At 38.4% G+C, this 19,125-nt stretch overlaps 1 protein-coding gene across 4 annotated transcripts in view; it reads left to right on the top strand.

Moving 5' to 3' along the window:
* Positions 1–18,765, top strand: part of map1aa (microtubule-associated protein 1Aa) — a 29,592-nt gene extending 10,827 nt beyond the window's left edge. Inside the window, exons 3-8 of one of the 4 annotated variants that reach the window (XM_048185086.1) lie at positions 7,689–7,771; positions 7,899–8,039; positions 8,164–15,154; positions 15,261–15,493; positions 15,694–15,867; positions 18,084–18,765. In XM_048185086.1, the coding sequence (XP_048041043.1) occupies positions 7,689–7,771; positions 7,899–8,039; positions 8,164–15,154; positions 15,261–15,493; positions 15,694–15,849 (7,604 nt within the window). In that variant the 3' untranslated portion in view covers positions 15,850–15,867; positions 18,084–18,765. Of the gene's footprint in view, positions 1–3,376; positions 3,419–7,688; positions 7,772–7,898; positions 8,040–8,163; positions 15,155–15,260; positions 15,494–15,693 lie in introns of those variants that run through there. The other 3 variants (XM_048185085.1, XM_048185087.1, XM_048185084.1) reach the window with 3 other exon arrangements.
* The last annotated feature ends 360 nt before the right edge of the window (positions 18,766–19,125 follow it).

The following is a 19,125-nucleotide window of genomic DNA, read 5'->3' as shown; positions in this document are numbered from 1 at the left end:
GTTTGGGAACCCTTGTTTCCCGGCGAATTATGACAACGGACAAGTGAAGTTCCTAAACGTAATTTAGGGAGGATCTAATCCCATCTAATCTTCCAATCAACAGCCAGAGTATATAAGCAGCTGCTTACCTCTATTCAGTCTCAGCTGTTCCCTCCACCTCCCCAAACTCCACCTTCATCTCAGGTACCTTGCCCTATGTAATCATATCCTATTTATTCACTGTGTACATCAGAGCTCGAGTTGAAGCTGCTTCGTCGAGCCCCTCATCAGTGGACAGCAAGCCAAACTAGCTAACCTAATACTTTAAAGATTATATGGGCAAACAAACTGGTATAAGTATAAGCAATACATGACGAATACAGCATTGTGGCCTTACCACCATTAACCACCAATAATCACAATAAGCTCTGCGTTTTGTGACTTTCGATAAGAAATAAAGTATCATCCTTCAAATTCTTGTTCACACGTTGATGTGGCGTGACAGATCACTGTATAGGCGCATCAACTGGCAATGTGGAGCACGAGTGAACAAGATCATCTCTTCCTCTTTAATACAGAATAAACATGAATGAACATTCAAAGGTATGTTGAAAGGTACAGTACAACTTACTGAAACGTCATATCTCTTGTAATCGCTCAATCAGTTTCAACAGCGGAAAGACATCAATAAAACCGCTTGTAAACAATATGTCACGTAGCATTTACCTCAGAAAAGCCACCCAGTGTCCTCTACAGTTTGTTAGTTTGCAAGAGTAATGAACTCTTTCGCTTAATATATGCTCTGTTTTAGCCTATATATTCATTATATTTTACTTAATCTGTTAGTGATGTCTTGATTATTTAATGTAGGCTGTGTTTAAATCAATCTGTTGTGAAAATGACAGCCACTGTATATAAATGATTATAATCTATTTCAACAACAAATTGGAGTAAAACATAATTTTATAATTAGATTTTGAAGTTAATGCAGCTTACATGTTTTCATACAATTTGTTATTTGAGTGTTGATTATTATATATATAAAAATAAATAGCGATTGAATTTAGGCTAATAATTTGGGCTCAGTTGTTAACCTTTAATATAGCATACTTTTTTTTATCCTTAAGAATATCCTTTAGTTATAATTTAATATAATATATTTAAAGGCAGAGACACAATTTGTTCAGTAAACTACTGTTTAATAAAAAAAAACAATTTAATGTTTAGTTTTCTCCCCACCTGTACTGAACCTGTACCGAACCGTGACTTCAAAACCGAGGTACTGTACGTACCGAACCGTGAGTTTTTGTGTACCGTTACACCCCCACTCTGCACTGATTGAAAGACAAGGAGACGCCATATACTGAACCCTAATTCAATAGCTTTTACATTTGTTCATGAAGATTTTATCTTGTTATATGATATGCGATTAGTTCACAGTTGAAGTTATTTATACCATAATTTCTCTTAAACTACAATCTATAGGTAGAGGATTTTATTTAGAAAAATCATAAAATTGGACATATGCTAAAACTGCAAAATCTGATCTTGTAAAACTACATGGAGCTGAATTTCACAAACAGCCCTGAAACTCAAGCTGTTAAGTGAAGTGTTGATTTGTGATTATCTCACCTCACGTTAGCACTGGAAATGCAAATCTTGTCTTAGACAGACATCAGAGTATAAAAGTATAAATCTCTTCACTTATGAACCCGAAGCAGAGAGGGCTTTTACATAGGTCTGGTGTGTTTGCCCATTAATAATTCAGGATGGGCTATTGATTCTGCTCTTTTATACCTCTGCAGTCTGCACATGAACACTGAACGTCAGCATGCTGCTCAGGCGACTCCAGTCTGCTTGACGGTGGCATTGATTGCAGGGCTGGATCTTGCACCACACGCACCACAGTGAAACCTGAGCCCACGCCCAGATTCTGGACCAAAGGTCTTAGGAAAAATGGGGGGTATTGTTATAGTCAGCAAAACCACGATTTCCCTACTGCTAGGGTCTAGTAGAGCATTAAATAGTGTCTGTAAAGAATTTTGACCTTGGAAAAAACATTTGGTGTGCTTGCAGAAGCATTATAAATCAAGCTTTCCATCTACAGAATTCTACAGAAGAGGCTTTAACTCTGTGATAATGTGCTAATGCATCACCATTTTGTAAGAGCAAGCTGTTATCAGGGGACTATATTGAATGGATGAAATAACTGAGATAATTCAAGAGATGGACACGGGCTGTCTAGCAGCAAGGGTGCGGCAGCCAGACTGCTGCTTTGAACAGTTGCTTAGGATATGTCTGGAAGGGTCTATTTATAATCTTGTAATAGTGTCAATTTAAATTTGATTTAACAAATGCAAACCCTTTCTGTGGCAGCTAGACGCATTCATCACCTCCGGCTATTAAAAACGCAATCCCTCTATTAAAACCATTTTTTCAAGTGGAATTAGCTAAATCATGATTTGTTTTTGTTTTTAATGCAGTATGAAAATTAGTCCTTTTTTTCTGTTAGTTTTAATCTCCAGATTGGACAGCATCCACAATTCTACGCCGGCTCACTGTCAGAGAGGTGGTCAGAGTCAGGCAGACTGTCTGCGAGAGAATGCTGATGGAGTGCAGTTAACGGGGCAGATTTTGGCAGTCTTGCCCTGCAGCTGTTGGTCTGGGATCAGCTGTACATAAAATGCTAAATGGCCCATCCTTGTCATTCTTGACAAGTACAGAACCTAGGCTGAAAAATATAAAATTGCTTATGTTCATGTTGAACATAAACAATACTATAGAATGTCAAAAAAAAAAAAAAAAAAAAAAAACTTGCATCATGTTGATATGATGCTAAGTGGTCATTTTTGCTTCCAGTTTATTATTATTATTATTATGGTATAATTTATCAGGAAACGAAATATAATAAGCCAACACTAGACTAATGGCAGTAAATTTAATTAAAAATAGTTAATCTTTGTAATAATAATAGTAAATTGTATTTATAGAGAGTACTCAAAGATGCTAATTGTTGTTATGGCTACTAAACTGTCCAGTCTTGGTAAAGGTCATGGTAAAGGTATTTCCTGATGCAAAATATTTTTAAAAATGTTTTAGTCCATTGGATGTAAAACTAGGGTGAATACTGGTAAAGTGGAACGCCTTGAAATGCTTCCTCAAAGTCAACCCCCATTTTATAGCTTTTATTAGCAAATTGGGCCACCTTTACCTCGGCTCTCCCCAAATCTTATTTTTAAATGACTTACAAGGTCGAATTAAATCGGCTGAAATGTGATCACATTGTTGCATATTTCTCATTCTTCAAGTGTCATCCTTATTCGTAGTATGTATGTGATGTGAATTCAGGCTCATAGGCCACACCCACTCCCTCTCGCGCACTCGCGTGTCTGTGTGCGCGCTCTCGACGTACGGTACGCACAGCTCAGCATCAGCAACGGTAGGTCTAATCTGTCATATAATTCTTCAGATGTTTGATTATTGGCATATGGTTCAAATATCTTGATCTCTGACCGAGGTTATTCATTCATGAAATGTGCAGTATTGCTGATTTCTTATCGTGTCAACCTCTTACACGGACTGTCTAGGTCTGTGACGGTTCTGGCTTGTTCACGGATTTGTCTAAAGGTAGCAAAAACCCAAGCCGTTTTAAAGCGCGTGCGATTGTGCCATCAGTGAGAGTGAATGAAACTACATGAGAGAGGAATCTAAGATGCTAAAAATCTTCGACAACACAAGAGAAATTATGTTGAGTTAGAAATATGAGGGAGAAAATTAAATGTATATGATTTGTTTCTTCACTTTTGCTAGATTTGTTTTCTATTTCAGCTCATTTTCATAAGCCGCTACAGTTGCTGAATTTACATTTTTGACCGCATATTGTCAAACATTTAGTGGAAACTTTATTATTTCACCGTGACCCAGATCTTAATTGTGATTCTGATTATTATGGGATGCAGCAGGGCATCTGAGGAACCTGTGACAGTAGCGCGCGCGCTCGAGCACGCGTCACCGTGTGAAATGAAATGAAAAAATGTGCGCCGCTTCCACAGGTTAGATATACATCTCAAATGAGTTCATTAGCTATCTCTGTGAAGCAGAACGAGAGTGATCTTTGTTCAGAGTAAACAATTTCATCTTAAAGTGATAGTTCTCCATGAAAATCCAGTCATCATTTAGGCTACTCATGCTTATACTGTTTCAAATGTAAATTACACATTAGGAGATGTTAGACAGAATTTCATTGAATGAAGCAAATATTATCTCTGGACATGAACATCTTTTTTATTTCATAGAAGAAAGTCATAGAGGTTTGGATCAGAATGAGTCATTTTTTTTAACCAGTCCTTTTAACAGTAATGATAACACCTGTGTTATCATTATTGTTAAAAGAGCATGGCAGGAGCATAAGCACTGTTTTTGTCCCTGGTCATTAATCCTCAAAAGCGATTATGAATGCAAATTACTTTTGTATCATTTTAAATAGTGCCTTGAAGCTTTCAGTTAATTCGCATGTAACAAATAATTTCCAAAATGGGCACTTTAAGGCCAGTGCCCCTCTGTGCTTTGTACAATTTATCCCTTTTAGTCCATTATTGCATTTAAATGAGCCATTTGTATAAACTCAACTCATATTCCGCATTCATTCGCTCCAGCTGTTTACAGCATAATGGGGTCCATTACACCACAAGAGCACATACATATGAATGAGAGCTCAACACTTGTCTTGCTTTTCTATGAGGGGACTCTATCTCCCCTGCTTGTTAACAAGGTATTTGATTGAGATAAACGTGTTGCAGTGGTTTCAAAGGCACGGATAGGACAGTTCCTATGTAGTGTTCAGAATTTCACTGCTATGGATACGATTAAGTGGCTTTAATAAGATTACAGCTGCTTATTGAATCACTACCCCTAGATAACGGTTTAAAAAGTGTTACACACCTCCTCTCTCTCTCTCTCTCTCTTCCTGTCTCTTCATATCACACACACTGTGATTCAGAGACAGCTGAACAGTGATCAAGGACAGGGCAAAGATAGAATGAGATAACATTGGCTCAACAAATGTAATACTTCTCTCATGCAGAAATTCAGCGGTTATCTCTGTTGTGTTCAAGGACTTGACATGATTAAAATGGTCATCCAACAACAGCTGGACATTTTTAAAATGTAAAAACTTTTGATTCACGTTAATGATAATGAAGTGTGGAAACATTCAGCCAAGAGGCGATCACATTTACACCTCATTTTCCCGATGAGTGAAGAGCCAGTTTTGCAAATATAGTTTCAGCTGTCAGGAGCAATGTTTATCTGGTGGAAAAGCTAAATTAGACCTCAGATGTCACTCATATTGCCATATCTACTTTGAAAGTATGATCTTTTTACACAAATGCATGTGTCACTGTTCCAAAATTAGCTATTTTGTGATTTAGGAATAAAGATTTTGGAGGCATTGTGAGTTCAAGGCAGATATTAAGTGTGACTTTAAAACTATTTAAGCCTGTGAGGCAATCAGTCAGTTCCACTAATTTCTTCCCAGTGAAAGCGTGTCAGTCTCATGGATCACTTGTGATTATCATTTAATCCTAAAAGCCAAAATTGCTTGTGAAGCTTAAAATGCACAGAGTAAAGATGTTTTCTGGATTGCTGTCAAATCTAAGACTGACCTTTACCAAATTAGTCTTAGCAAGTGTAAAATACATTTGACCCCATTTGTCAGCGTTTTACATTCACAGTTGAGTGATACTGAATTAGCTATTTTTAGAAACCATCTGCTGAGTTGTTAAATATTACTGTAACTGTGTACATGATTTGAGTGCATATAAATCACTTAATCACTTAAATGATATATATATATATTTTTTCATGTTAACAATTCATTTGTGTTCTGGTACTGAAATAACAGAATTTCATATCATCCAGATCATTAGCAGAGCATATGTCCAGTGTAGTGACCTGATTATTTGACTCTATTCTTAACCTTATTAAGTGCAAGCCAATAACTCACAGATTAACCCATGCCGGTTAACTGTTTGTGCAAAGAGCTTAATTTAATTGTTTGCTCCACAACAAAATGACTAAGGAGGAGGAGTTCAATGTTGTGGGTAGATTGCTTCAGCATGTTTTCAAGTGCACAAACATCTGTAGTTATCTGGGTCCTAGTGCTACGTTCCAGTGGAGAGTTTCTGTTTTTATCTGAAGAAATGAGTATGGATATAAATATGGAATCTAATATCGTGCCATTTATTATTAACTTGCAAATTAGATCATTTCAGTGCAAGTGAAATAAACATATAGATTTCTAGATCAAGATTCCTAAATAAAAATATAATAAATCAAATATAATGTTCTTATAAAAGCACAAACCACTTCCAAATTCTTGTATCTGACATGAATCACTGTAGAATTTACAAATGCATTTCTTTAGAATGGTAGTAAGGTGAAGTTGTGTGTATGCTCAATGTCACAGAAGACCATGCAGCCTGATTTAGCTGCTCATAATGTTATCTGTTCACCATCTCAAAGTTAAAGCACAACTGAAGGTCATGTTGACAGCTGTCCCAAAGCATCTTGTTGGTTCTGAAGGATATATTAAGGTCATAATGATGTCAAATGTCTGGAAAGTCAAAAAAACCTAGCATAAAAAGGACCAGAATTATTTGGAGTTGAATATAACAAACTACAATTTCTTAAACGGTTTAGATAAACAATGAAAATGAAATTATGCTGTTAGAGTCTGAAGGTTAAACTGGGTTAGCACTATTTGTAGTCCACTGCTACCATCCAGAGTCCATTGTATGATCTGACAGGAGAATGTTGTTTTTAACAATTTGATGTTATGCCAGAAAATTATCTATCTCATTTACACTCTTTCATTAATTTTTTAATTAGACAATAAGCCTTTTTAATTTTTTGTCCAGACTTTCTATGCTTTAAAATGTAAATTTATCATAGCTTTTTCAGTCGCATCACGTTAAGTACATTAAGCTACTGAGAGAGTGTGAGGAGCCCATTCAAATCGTCAGTGTGCTATTTAAGTCCACACGCCCTTGTTCCTATCTCACTGCTGTGAAAATGACCCTATAGATACCCTATAGAAAGATCTAAAGCAGTGTTGTGTTTTAACAGCCAATGAGAGATATGTGCTTATTATAGCCTTATAATGCACAGGGTCACAATTTTTTGTGTGTGTGTTTCAACTGTGTGATGCTGGATTTACATTTTCAGCTAGAGAGAGGATTTTTTCACCCTTTTTAGAAATGCTGCAATGCGTCGCGCAGCACCAAGACTGGGTCAGTGTAACGCAGCTGGCGGCAATAGCCAACTCATCATCCCCATGGCAACAGCCAATAGATTTGCTTGCAGGAGCTTTGCAATATTGTTTTGATTGCATGGAATTGAGAAGACTGCTTTCACAGGATTAGCGTACTCTTGCACAGGAGCAGGAAGAGACAAAGAATAGTGAATAAACAGTAATTAAATGCATGGAGGCAGTAATTGCATCATTCCAGTAGGGTGCAACCTTTAATCTTTAATATCTCAAAATCAGATGCAAGATTCTTCAAAATAAATTGTATTGTAAATAAAAAAATAGAAATATGCCCTAATTATGTAAATATGACATGAAATAGGATAGAAATATGCAGATTTTTCCAAAATTTCAGTGCATTTTAAACATTAGGTGTTTACGACAAAACATTTTTTTTTTTTAGGACAGAGACTTTTGCAATACAAGAGTGATGTCCTGGAGACTGTTGTGTTAGTGAATCCTTCTGAGGAGAATATTGCTATAGAGGTAATTGTAAATAAGCAATTGTGTTTTTTCCCCTCTCTAAGTTCTTTTTTATTTGCATGCAACCACATAAGCATCTAAGATATCTTTTAACTGCAAAATATAACAATAAATGCATTCTCTTTTCTAGTTCAGAACACTGCTCTGCGACTCAGCAGGACATAAGTTATTAGTCCTAAGTGGGCAAAGTACTGAACAGACTGGTGACATTACCTTGCAAAGTGGAGTGTTTGGTTGGAAAAAATTATCTGACATTCTCTCAAGTCGTAGAGTAAGTAGCTATTGCACCATTACTAATCCCATAATACTTCACACAGCACTTAAGCATTTACTTGTTATTGATTTTTTTTTTTAAATTGAACTTTAAGAAACATTTTTTCTTTCTTTCTTTGTAGATTAAAGAGCTCTTAAACCAGCCATCCACAGGTCAGCAAGCCTGTTTGACTGTGTCCTGTAAAGGAGAGGGGGACTGGAGGTCCCTAGGGTACATACAGGAGCAGAGCTTACTAAAGTACAGACTGAACCCTGAGCCTGTGCTGCCTGAGATGGAAGGTGTGAGCGAGTTCACAGAATATGTCTCTGAGACAGTGGATGTTCCCTCTCCTTTTGAGCTCCTGGAACCACCAACCTCGGGAGGGTTCCTCAAATTGTCCAAGCCATGCTGCTATATCTTTCCTGGAGGACGGGGCGACTCTGCTTTGTTTGCTGTCAATGGCTTTAATATTTTGATTGATGGTGGATCAGACAGAAAGTCTTGCTTCTGGAAGCTGGTCAGACATTTGGATAGGATTGATTCTGTTCTCCTCACCCATATAGGAGCAGATAATCTCCCTGGCATAAATGGACTGTTACAGAGAAAAATTGCAGAGCAGGAGGAAGAGAAGAGCCGTGGTTCAAATACCTATGGAGACTGGATGAAAAACCTGATCTCACCAGAGCTTGGTGTTGTGTTCTTTAATGTTCCAGAAAAGCTGAAGATGCCCGAATCCACGCTGAAAGCAAAGAGGAGCATTGAGGAGGCCTCTCTCACATTGCAGTACCTTCACAAACTAGGCATCAAACCTGAGCCTCTATACAGAGTTGTAAGCAACACAATTGAGCCTTTAACACTCTTTCACAAGTTGGGTGTTGGAAAACTTGACATGTATATTCTAAATCCTCTCAAGGACAGTAAGGAAATGCAATTCTTCATGCAGAAGTGGGCTGGTAATAGCAAAGCTAAAACTGGCATTGTCCTGTCCAATGGCAAAGAGGGGGAGATTTCTGTTCCTTACCTCACATCAGTGACAGCTCTGGTTGTATGGGTACCTGCCAGTCCAACTGAAAAGATTGTGAGAGTACTATTTCCTGGAAATGCCCCACAAAACAAAATATTTGAGGGCCTGGAAAAGCTGAGGCATCTCGATTTCTTGCGATATCCAGTAGCCACTCAAAAGGACATGTCATCTGGAGCTCCACCTCCACTGATTAAACAAACTAAAATGAAGCTGAGAACTGATAGCAAAGAAAGTCTCAAATCGTCACCTAAAATGTCTTCCACTACAAAAGCAAGCAAGAAAGAGGCAAATGAAGATATTGAGTCAAAGAGTGAATCTGTAAATGAGAACAAAGTTGAAAAGAAAGAGAAGAAAATTAAAGAGACTGTTAAAACTCCCAAACCACTGAAACCTAAGATGGCATCACCCGATTCACTCAAGCAAGAGAAAAAGAAACTGCAGAGAGAAAAATCTCCTAAAAAACATATCAAGGAGAAGGCATCTAAGATGGAGGAAAAGAAAGATCAGGAAAAGAAAGACACAAAGAAGGAAAAGACAGATGTTAAAAAAGAGGACATAGTTAAAAAAGAACTCAAAAGTAAGGAGGAGAAGAAAAAAGAAAAGGAAAAAATTAAGCCAGAGTTGAGAAAAATCACAAAACCTGACTTAAAGCCTTTCACCCCTGAGGTCAGGAAGACTCTGAACAAAGCAAAGGTTCAAGTGAAGCCTAAAACAGAAAAAACCAAAGCTGCAAAGGAGCAAGAAAATAGGCCAGCTGCTAAGAAAGCTTCAGTGGAGAAACAGGAGAGTGAAAGGTCCTTAGTCTCTTCCCCAGAGGATCTTACCAAGGATTTTGAAGCCTTGCGACTGGAAGAGGAGCTTTCCAAGCCCACAGAGAGCAAAATTCTCCCAAATCTTCAGTCTGCAGTGGACACTGTTTTCTCTCACATTGAATCTCCTGATGAGGGAATAACTACAACTGATGTTGAGACAGAGTCCCCTCATGAGGAAAGGGTACCATATGGAGTAAACGCAAATGAACACCCCTCTAAAACCACTGAAAGATTTGAGGATGAAGGTGCTGCTACAGAAGATGACCTAGAGGATGACTATACCACAAAACTGAAAAGTGCTAAAACATCTGACTTTGTGGAGAAGAGTGAAGATAAAAAATGGCAAGAAAAGGCAAAAGAAGATATAGAGTTTGAAATGAAACCCAAAAAGAGTGACAGTGAAGAAGATGAGGATGTGATTGAGAAAGCAGAGCTAGAGGAAGCAGAGGATATAGCACATGTGGAGGAGCTTAAGTACAAGTCAGACGAGGCTAGGAAAGAAAAACTTGGAAAGGACTGGGAGACAAAACAAAGTGACATAAAATCTGCCAAACCTCTGGGTGCTGCAGAGCATGTTTCTTTCATCCAAGATGAGACCATTCCAGGTTACTCTGAGACAGAGCAGACCATCTCTGATGAGGAGATTAATGAGGAGACAGAGGAGAGAATCCCACATCTTCAATATGATGTCGGCTCTTATGACATCTCAGTTCCTGATGAACCAGGGACTTTTGACACTATCCATGGCATGAAACCACCAACCATATCTGTTGCTTCTGAGTTATCATCAAAGGGTTTTGCAGTAGACCAGGAGCCAGTCCTGTCAGCTTATGCATCCAATATAATTGCGGCTCCATTGGCTGAAGAAGAGCATATATCATCAGCCACTTCCATCACTGAATACGACAAATTATCATCTTTTGCAACATCTGTTACTGAAGATCAGTCTATAGCATCTGTGACAGCACCACCTACTGAAGACGCAGGAAAAAGCTCTTTACTCTTAGATACTGTAAATAGTATACCATCGTCCGTACACACAGATGCTACTCAAGGAAAGGAGTACCTCCACTCTGCTGGAACTATTTCTCCAACTTCTTCCTTAGAGGAGGACAAGTGTTTTAAATCACCTCCTTCAGAAGAATATCAACCTATTGTGCCAGAAACAGAGACTACAGTGAAGGCTACAGTTCCCACAAATTATGAGGATGAAGAGGATGAGGAAGAGGATGAGGATCAAACACCAAATGTTGACATGCCACTTGGAAAGATCCATGAGGGTTACGCATCTGCTGCCATGCTCCAAGACAATGAAAAAGCTTCTGATAACTTTCCCTTATCAGCTGCACCTATTTCTCCTCCCGTCATGTATGTTGGCACACAAGAAAAAGATGAAAAAGGACTCTCATTCTCTAAGGATGAATCTAAATTGGGCAACACTGATAAAAGTTTGTCCTTCTCACCAAATTTGTCTGGCACCTCAGAGACGAATATTATCTCAGAGAGTGAAGAAAGATGCCTCAGCCCAGACGACAGTACTGTGAGGTTTGCCTCACCTACACAATCAGGACCGACCAGCAGTAGTTACTCTCCCACTGAGGAAAGGCCACAAAAGCCACTGATTACGGACAAAGAGGAAAAACTAGACAAGGAGACTTTTGACTCTCAGAGGTATTTGACCCAAGATGCTCCTGCTGACAAAAAGTCTGTGAAAATAATTGATGATGTTGTGGACCCTTTTGGAAAGGGGTTCTCCAGCACTACAACTGCAATATATGACTCTGAAGAGGACGAAGATGAAGAGAAAGGTGATTATTATGGAAAGGAAAGCTATAAAGTGTGTGGTAAAGCTAAATACAAAGAGGAGAGGGAATGCACTTTTCTTGATGAAGAATATTCCCAAGAGGCAACACCCCTAAAAGAGGAAAAGCTGCCTGAAAATAAGAAAGAATCTGTTGATAAGGAAGATAAACCACAAAATGTGACCTACTTGGGCCATGAGCACAAATCCCAGATGCTCAGCTCAGGCGAGGAAGATGAAAGTGAAACTGAGGATGGTACTTACTCAAGCGTAAAAGGTCCACAGGACAAGTTAGATTCCATGTCAGCAAGCCCAGGCAAAAAAGATGTGTCATTTTCAGAGATAGATGACCCAAACTTGATCTCTAAAGACAGTGATAAAAGTGTCCACTTCAACTTGTATTCCTTCCCAGAGTGTGAGAAAGGCCTCAAAGGGGAATTTGAGAGGGTAGTTAGGCAAGATACACCCTATGTTGGGAAAAGCTTTACATATTCTGATGTATATGACAGTAAGTCAAGTTCAGTGGATTCCTACTCTCCAAATCTGCCAGCAGAGCACACTTTTGATGATACTGATGTTACTCCAAAGAAAACAGAAAAGGAAGATTCCCTAGAATCTCCCACCAGCAAGATTTCTGATCTTAAAGCATCAGATGAAAAGGAAACGTCATCAGCTTCATATAGTGAAACACAAAGTATCTATGGGACACCACAGTTTAGAGATACATCTGAAGAAACATTCTCTGAGAAAATAAATAAAGTTGAAGAGAAGACAATTGAGAAAACCTCACCTGTTTCAGCCGAGAGAGACCCCTTTTCAGTTAAATTTGAAAAGCCAGATTTCAGTGGAATGGGAGAAGTTGGCGCATCACAATCAGCCCATTATGCAGCTGACAGCTCCATCTCTGATTACAGTGCTAAAAGTATGAGTTCTATGTTAGGTGAATCTACATTTAGAGAAGTACAATTAAAAGAAGTAGTAGCTGGAGACATGAAGATGTTCGCTGATGGAGAGGATGAAGATGACGAGGACGAGGAAGAGGAAGATGATGAGGATGAGGAGTATGGAGAGCATGTAAGTGATAGTGATACAGAGAAAGGTGCCAAAGACAGACAAGAGAAAGATGCCCAGTGCCCACTGACTAGTGCCATCAGCACTGTACCTACTCAATTCCAGGATGAAAAGAAAGACACCATTACACATGAGTACAGCTTTAGCTCTGATACTTATGGGAAATCTTCAGGTTCATCAACATTTGAATCCACGATAAGCCATGAGGGCCCCAAGGACTCATTTAAAACTGCTAAAGGTGATGCCTCATCTTTTTCTACTGAAAGTCAAATTACAATCTCCTCTGGATTTGGACATTCTTCAAGTGAGCAGAAAAATGAGTTTGTAGAAAAAGATGAGAAATTACCTCTCTCAACAAAGTCTGCTGAAGATAAATATTCTACTCACTATGATGGCAAAGATACTGAGTTGGACAAGCAAAAGACACCAGATGCAGCAGAGAAAAAAACAGCAGACCCTGTTTCATTGGGCTTCAGTTACACAACTATGTCAGCCACAGCATACTCTTCTTCCTCTTCTTACAGTCATTCTTCATCAGCTTCAGCATCTCTGTCCACTAGCCGCCAGTTTGGGGAGGAGTTGGAGACTCCAGCCAGTACTGCATTTGAGTACTCGTCTTTCAAAGATGAACATTCACCAGTAATTGATTCACCCTTTTCCAGTTCTGGTGGGCAGGTTAAGGATGAATATTTAGAAGTGTCCGAGAAACTGACTCCTGCAACCACTACTGCTGAATCCACCTCTAGTCTTGCGAGATTCTCGCCATTATCACCCTTTGAGGAGATCAAGCCTTTCCCTCCACATGCTGGTACTTGTATAGGGGACAAGAAAGATCCTGCTTATTCTACAAGCAATATCTCAGATCAAGGCCCACAAAGTCAGTGCTTTTATAAACCGGAGTGGGATGAGGACTCGAGATTACAAGCTGAATTTGGTGCAACTGGACCTTATTCCTCAATCCCTCCGACCACACAGAAAGACACTATGCCTGAACATCTGTATGGTGCTTCATCAACACTTGAATTTGAGTGCCCTGAAAAACAGTACTATGAAGACACAGAGAGTAGTGAAGAGGAGGATGATTATATGTACGAAACTGAACAGGATAAACTTCAGTACCAAAGACCTACACTTACAGCTCAAGCAGACAAGAGAGATGCCACCTTTTCCTTGGGTGAGACAATAACAAAGGACATATCTTCTGGCTTGGGAGCCACTATCCCAGATGCGCTTACCTCATATCCTTCCTCTTACCCTGAGCCCAGAAAACCAGACACAACAAATGGTCCTGCAGAAGCTAGTTTGAGTGCACCAGAGGCTTTTGGTGGAACCAGCAAGGTGGGGATAGGCTTGTCAAAAACAGAGACGAAAGGCCAAGAATTTGATGTAAAGAAAATTAGGAGTCCAGGTGAATGGGAAATGCAGCAGCAACGAGACATCTACCCAGGGGCATCCCCTCCTCATTATCGACATGAAGATGAGTATGAAGAAGAAGAAGAGACTGAGCCAGAGCACCCAGCCCGTCCTCTTTCCCTCTCATCCACAGACCAACCTTTCCAACCCTCTTATTATGCAGGCGATCCAAGCAGACACGATGACGACTCTGACTATCCTTCAGATGTTGGTATCCGTCAACATTCATCCACAGCATCCCCAGGCTATTCCTCCTGTGAGTACAAGCAGAGGAGGGGAGACACATCTCCATCATTTATCAACCCAAGCTTATGTCAACTTTCAAGTGATGAAGAAAATGAGGAACAGAGAAGCCAATCTTCTGATCAACAGCAACCTTCTGGGAAGACAAGATCCCATAAGCAACCCCGCCACCACTCTCACAGTCATCATGGCGAGGACAGCGAATTGCAACACCTCTCTGGAGCCATGGCTGCTGGCATTAGTGCCAGTGGGGAGGACACCCCTCCAACCTCTGTCAGTGAGCCATTGCATTCCCAGTCAGATTCTGATGTTCTACCAGGCACAGAAAAGTGCCCATCGGCCGCAGCAGAAAGAAACAATGACTCTGATGAGGATGCAGATTACCTGCCTGTAGATAAGTCATCTGGAGCTTATGGGGGGAAGCATTACTCATCTAAGTCACCTAATAAAAATCATGATCCTTTCCCATCACCAATGATGGACCCTGCTCCTTATTCCCCTCACCCTGATGTATGTATGGTTGATCCCGAGGCTCTGTCAAGCATAACAGACAAACCAATCAAGAAGGATACCAAAGCAAAGGGTTTACGTAAATTAGGTAAGACCTCATCTCCTGCTCGGAAGACTGATGCTAGGCGGAAGAAGTCCCCATCCAAGGAACCATCCACTCAGACCACCTCTCTTAGAAAGAAGGACATGGATGATGATCTGTCAAGGTCAAGCCACAACACCGGCAAAGGCCTTGTTAATGGCTATAAGAACAGTGCAGGTATGTACAAACATTTTCTATATGCAAATCACGATGAGCAGTTGTTTTGTTTGCCAAACATCAAACTGACAGCGAGTTTTTGTGCATTTTAATTGTTTCTTAACAGGTTCAAATTCTGCAAAATTCAGTGCAGCTGTGCCCCCCGGTCCTCCTATCTATGTGGATCTGGCCTACATTCCCAACCACTGCAGTGCTAAAAATGTGGACCAGGAGTTTTTCAAACGTGTTCGTTCTGCTTATTATGTAGTGAGTGGAAACGACTCCAGCAGTGGAGAACCCAGTCGTACTGTCCTAGATGCCTTGCTAGAAGGAAAGGCACAGTGGGGATCCAATCTGCAGGTATAATATTTGTTAATTGCTCTCTCTGCATGTCTCTCTGTAGATGTCAACATCGGAAGTTTGTAATTTGCTGATTCATTTGATGGATATTTTATGGATGCTATATAAACGAGGGGGGGGGGGGGGGGTTCACTGAAGTCAGCCACTATGCTATTACTATTACTGTGCTATACTATTGTCTTACTCTATTCTATTTGTAGGTAACATTGATACCTACTCATGACACAGAAGTGACCCGTGAGTGGTATCAGCAGACCCATGAGAAGCAACAGGAGCTGAACATCATGGTCCTGGCCAGCAGCAGCACAGTTGTGATGCAGGACGAGTCATTCCCTGCCTGCAAAATAGAGTTCTAAATTCAACATGGCTCCCAGGTTCACATCTTTACTCTCAAATGGTCCGTTACAGCCTTAATTGTAGTTTACTCAGTGTAAAATTCTTAACCTTTTTCTTTTTAACTTTCCAAGGTTTAAAACAGCACATATTATCTATTGCCCCAAAACCCCATTCAAATAGTATAAACTTTGATTATTATTTCCTTGTGATGAAAGTTACTAGAGTGCAGGAGAACAGAAGGAAGACGTGCCTTTCACTATGTACTTTTCAGGGTGGCTTTTCCCTTTATGTTGTACAATACATACATGCATACTGTAATACATTTCTTGCTGTAAATTCTTAACCCTTAGATTTTAGGCCAGGGCTTGTTTAAATTAGTTTTCATGGTCACATTCCCAGTCGTAGTTTTATACTGAACAAGGTTACCAAACAAGTGTGCTAAATACAATAACAATAAGTTGATATATATAGCCTTGTTTACAATTATATTTAACTAAAGCACAAGTATACCTCTTTTTGAACAATAGCACCAGAAAGTCACCAAATAGGTTTCATCTGATTAGTTCATGTATCCTTTCTTATCTCAAAGAAACTGTTGCTTTGAGGCTCCGATTTATACACAATGGCTTTATCGACTTTGATGGCACAAACATACACTCTGCATGTAAAATAATCTTCTAATAATCAAGTTATCCCACATTCAGATACCTACTGTGCAAATGGCAATTGAGGCTATATAACTCAGCAGAGAGTTTAACAAATACCTGGGTGCTAGTATTTCACAAATACAAATCTAGTTAACAAATAAGTTTAAGAGATTTAAAAAACAAAATTTAAAAATGTATATGCTGGACATGGAGTTGTGCTGCAGCTTATGTGCTTTGCACAAAATTACTTTACATTCCTGACTCAGAGATTAATGCTTTGAATTTGTATAGCAGAATGACAGCATCAGCAACAACATTTAATTAATAATCATGCTACTAGATCTAGACAAAATTCTCTTTGTAAATTAATACTGAAAAACAATTGAATGAAGAATAATGTTTAGATGGTAGGTTTATTGTCAACACTAAATAACGGAGTGGAAGTATTAGAATCAAATCTTATTTTGTCATTAATGATGTATAAAATGTATGTTCAAAGAGTTTATGATTATTTTTAGTGTTTATGATGTTCAGAAGTATGTTTTATTCCTGATTTCGTTCAATTTTGAAGAAAACATTTTCTTTATATTCTTTAGCTCCTTGTAATGATTTCCCCTTGATTTCTGTTGGTTACATAATGTATATAAGACAAAATTGCTTACTGTAAAGGAATGGGAAGAAAGGATGACTGAGAATATGCAAGCCAAAGTTGCCGGCAATGGAAATGCATGGTATTCAATGAATACACTAAGTATGAAAGTTTTTTCCATGTTTTGCATAGGGTTATATGAAAGAAGTGAGATACGGATACTGCACTTAAACCTATTCCAAAAATGTTAATGTGTGTTTAAAGGTAAATTGTGGCTTTTATATGGGACATGAACTTTTATCTTAACCATTACTGCAAGAGCTGTTGTTTTCAATCAGTAGAAGACAAGGATATTGAGGACATTTTGAAATATAAAAGTAAATTCTTGACCAATGTTTCAAAGACTGGCAAGTTCACTACTTACTGTTTATTTTTATGTCTTTCTGGTCAGAATTAGCAGCGACGGACAGAACACATGCGAAGAATTGCGAACGTTTTTCTTTGTGCATTTTTAAATATGTAAGGCTTAAAAATAACTGATTAAATGACACCACTGCTCTTGTCACGGAGCAGGATCAAAGATGAAAGGAATAATGATGTTGTATCATTGACTGACGAATGGGAAACGCTGTAAAAGTACTGTATGCACTGCATGTATATAACCATGAGGTAACAGCTTGAACATGCATTTGAATACTGCTATGCTTTTAGGTGCTTGGCTCAATTAATTCCTATGTTAAAAAAGGAAGCTTGTAGGTGAAAAGTTCCATTTGGGTCAAAATTGAATCTGTAATCTTCATACTGTACACAAGATTTTAGTTTTTATAATTCTGATTTACATAGTCTCGTTTATTGGTCTATAAGATTGGATTGTTGACCTTCATCTTTGGAGAAAAGTGCACAGTTTTGATAAACCATATTTACATCTAGACAAAGTGGTTCAGCATAATCCTTTATATTTCTCTGAGGAACAATGAATGGGGATACACAGTTAATGCTTGCCTCTAATGTTTTTAAGGTGCTGTAACTTTTGAGCTACTGGTTATTTGGCTGTGCTGCAGAGATGTTCTGCGTGACATGGTGAAACCCAGATGTGACTTCGCAGTACCACAGAAATAAACAAACACATACAAGTACCAGACTGCAGACTGCCAGATCAAGTGACTAGATCACTGATCACATTTTATATTCAAGATTTGTAAGTGTCTTGTGTGATTTATTTATTTATTTATTTATTTTTCGAAGATGAAGACTAAATGTTTCAAAAAAAGTTTGAAAAATAAAATAGTCATGATGTGCTGTGCAAAACATCCTTTAGTTGCAATGTTGAGTTTGCCATCTCAGTAGCATCAAAACTGAAATATATCATTCCATTGAGCCTAGCTGTTTAATGCATGTGATCTTAAGTTCGAACTTGTATGTAATACAATAGTTCATAGCTATATTTAATAAAGTACTATTTTAAACATATTTAAACGGTAATTGTACTGAAAGGCACATATAACCAGGCCGCGCTATCATTTCCAGCGTGCAGTGTTGTTAAAATTTTTTTTTCATTACTATTCATGCTTTTATTTCTCTCTTTTTTATGTGCAATACTCTGTATCTTTCTTTTAAGCTCTTTAAATGAGTGTCTACAAATATGTTGTAGAAAGGTAAACCTGATAATCACTAATAAATAAAAATATGTTAATGGAAAATATCAAGTTTTTTGCCTTTCCTTGAGTCAGCTGTCAAAGAATGTCTCCCATGAGAATCAAATGTTAGTGTATATACTTTGGTAACACTTTATTTCAGTGGTCTACTTTAGACAGTTTACTGACTATAAGCAACTTTGCAACCTATTCTACTTATCTGAGCCCTCTAATGAGAGATAATTGACATGTAGTTGCAAAGTTATTTAAAGTTAGTAGAATGTATGAAGTGGATCATCGAAATTAAGTGTAACCTACACTTTTATTATAGATTTACTTTTATGTAAAAAAAAATAAAAAGTACATATGTCAATTATTATATAGTTTTTTACATATCAGAGTTAGTATGTTAGTATAGTTGAGATA

The sequence above is a fragment of the Megalobrama amblycephala genome, linkage group LG3 (genome assembly GCF_018812025.1).
Source record: "Megalobrama amblycephala isolate DHTTF-2021 linkage group LG3, ASM1881202v1, whole genome shotgun sequence".
NCBI lineage: Eukaryota > Metazoa > Chordata > Actinopteri > Cypriniformes > Xenocyprididae > Megalobrama > Megalobrama amblycephala.
Note: the sequence above shows the minus strand (reverse complement) of the source record. Positions and strands in the feature narration are given on the sequence as shown.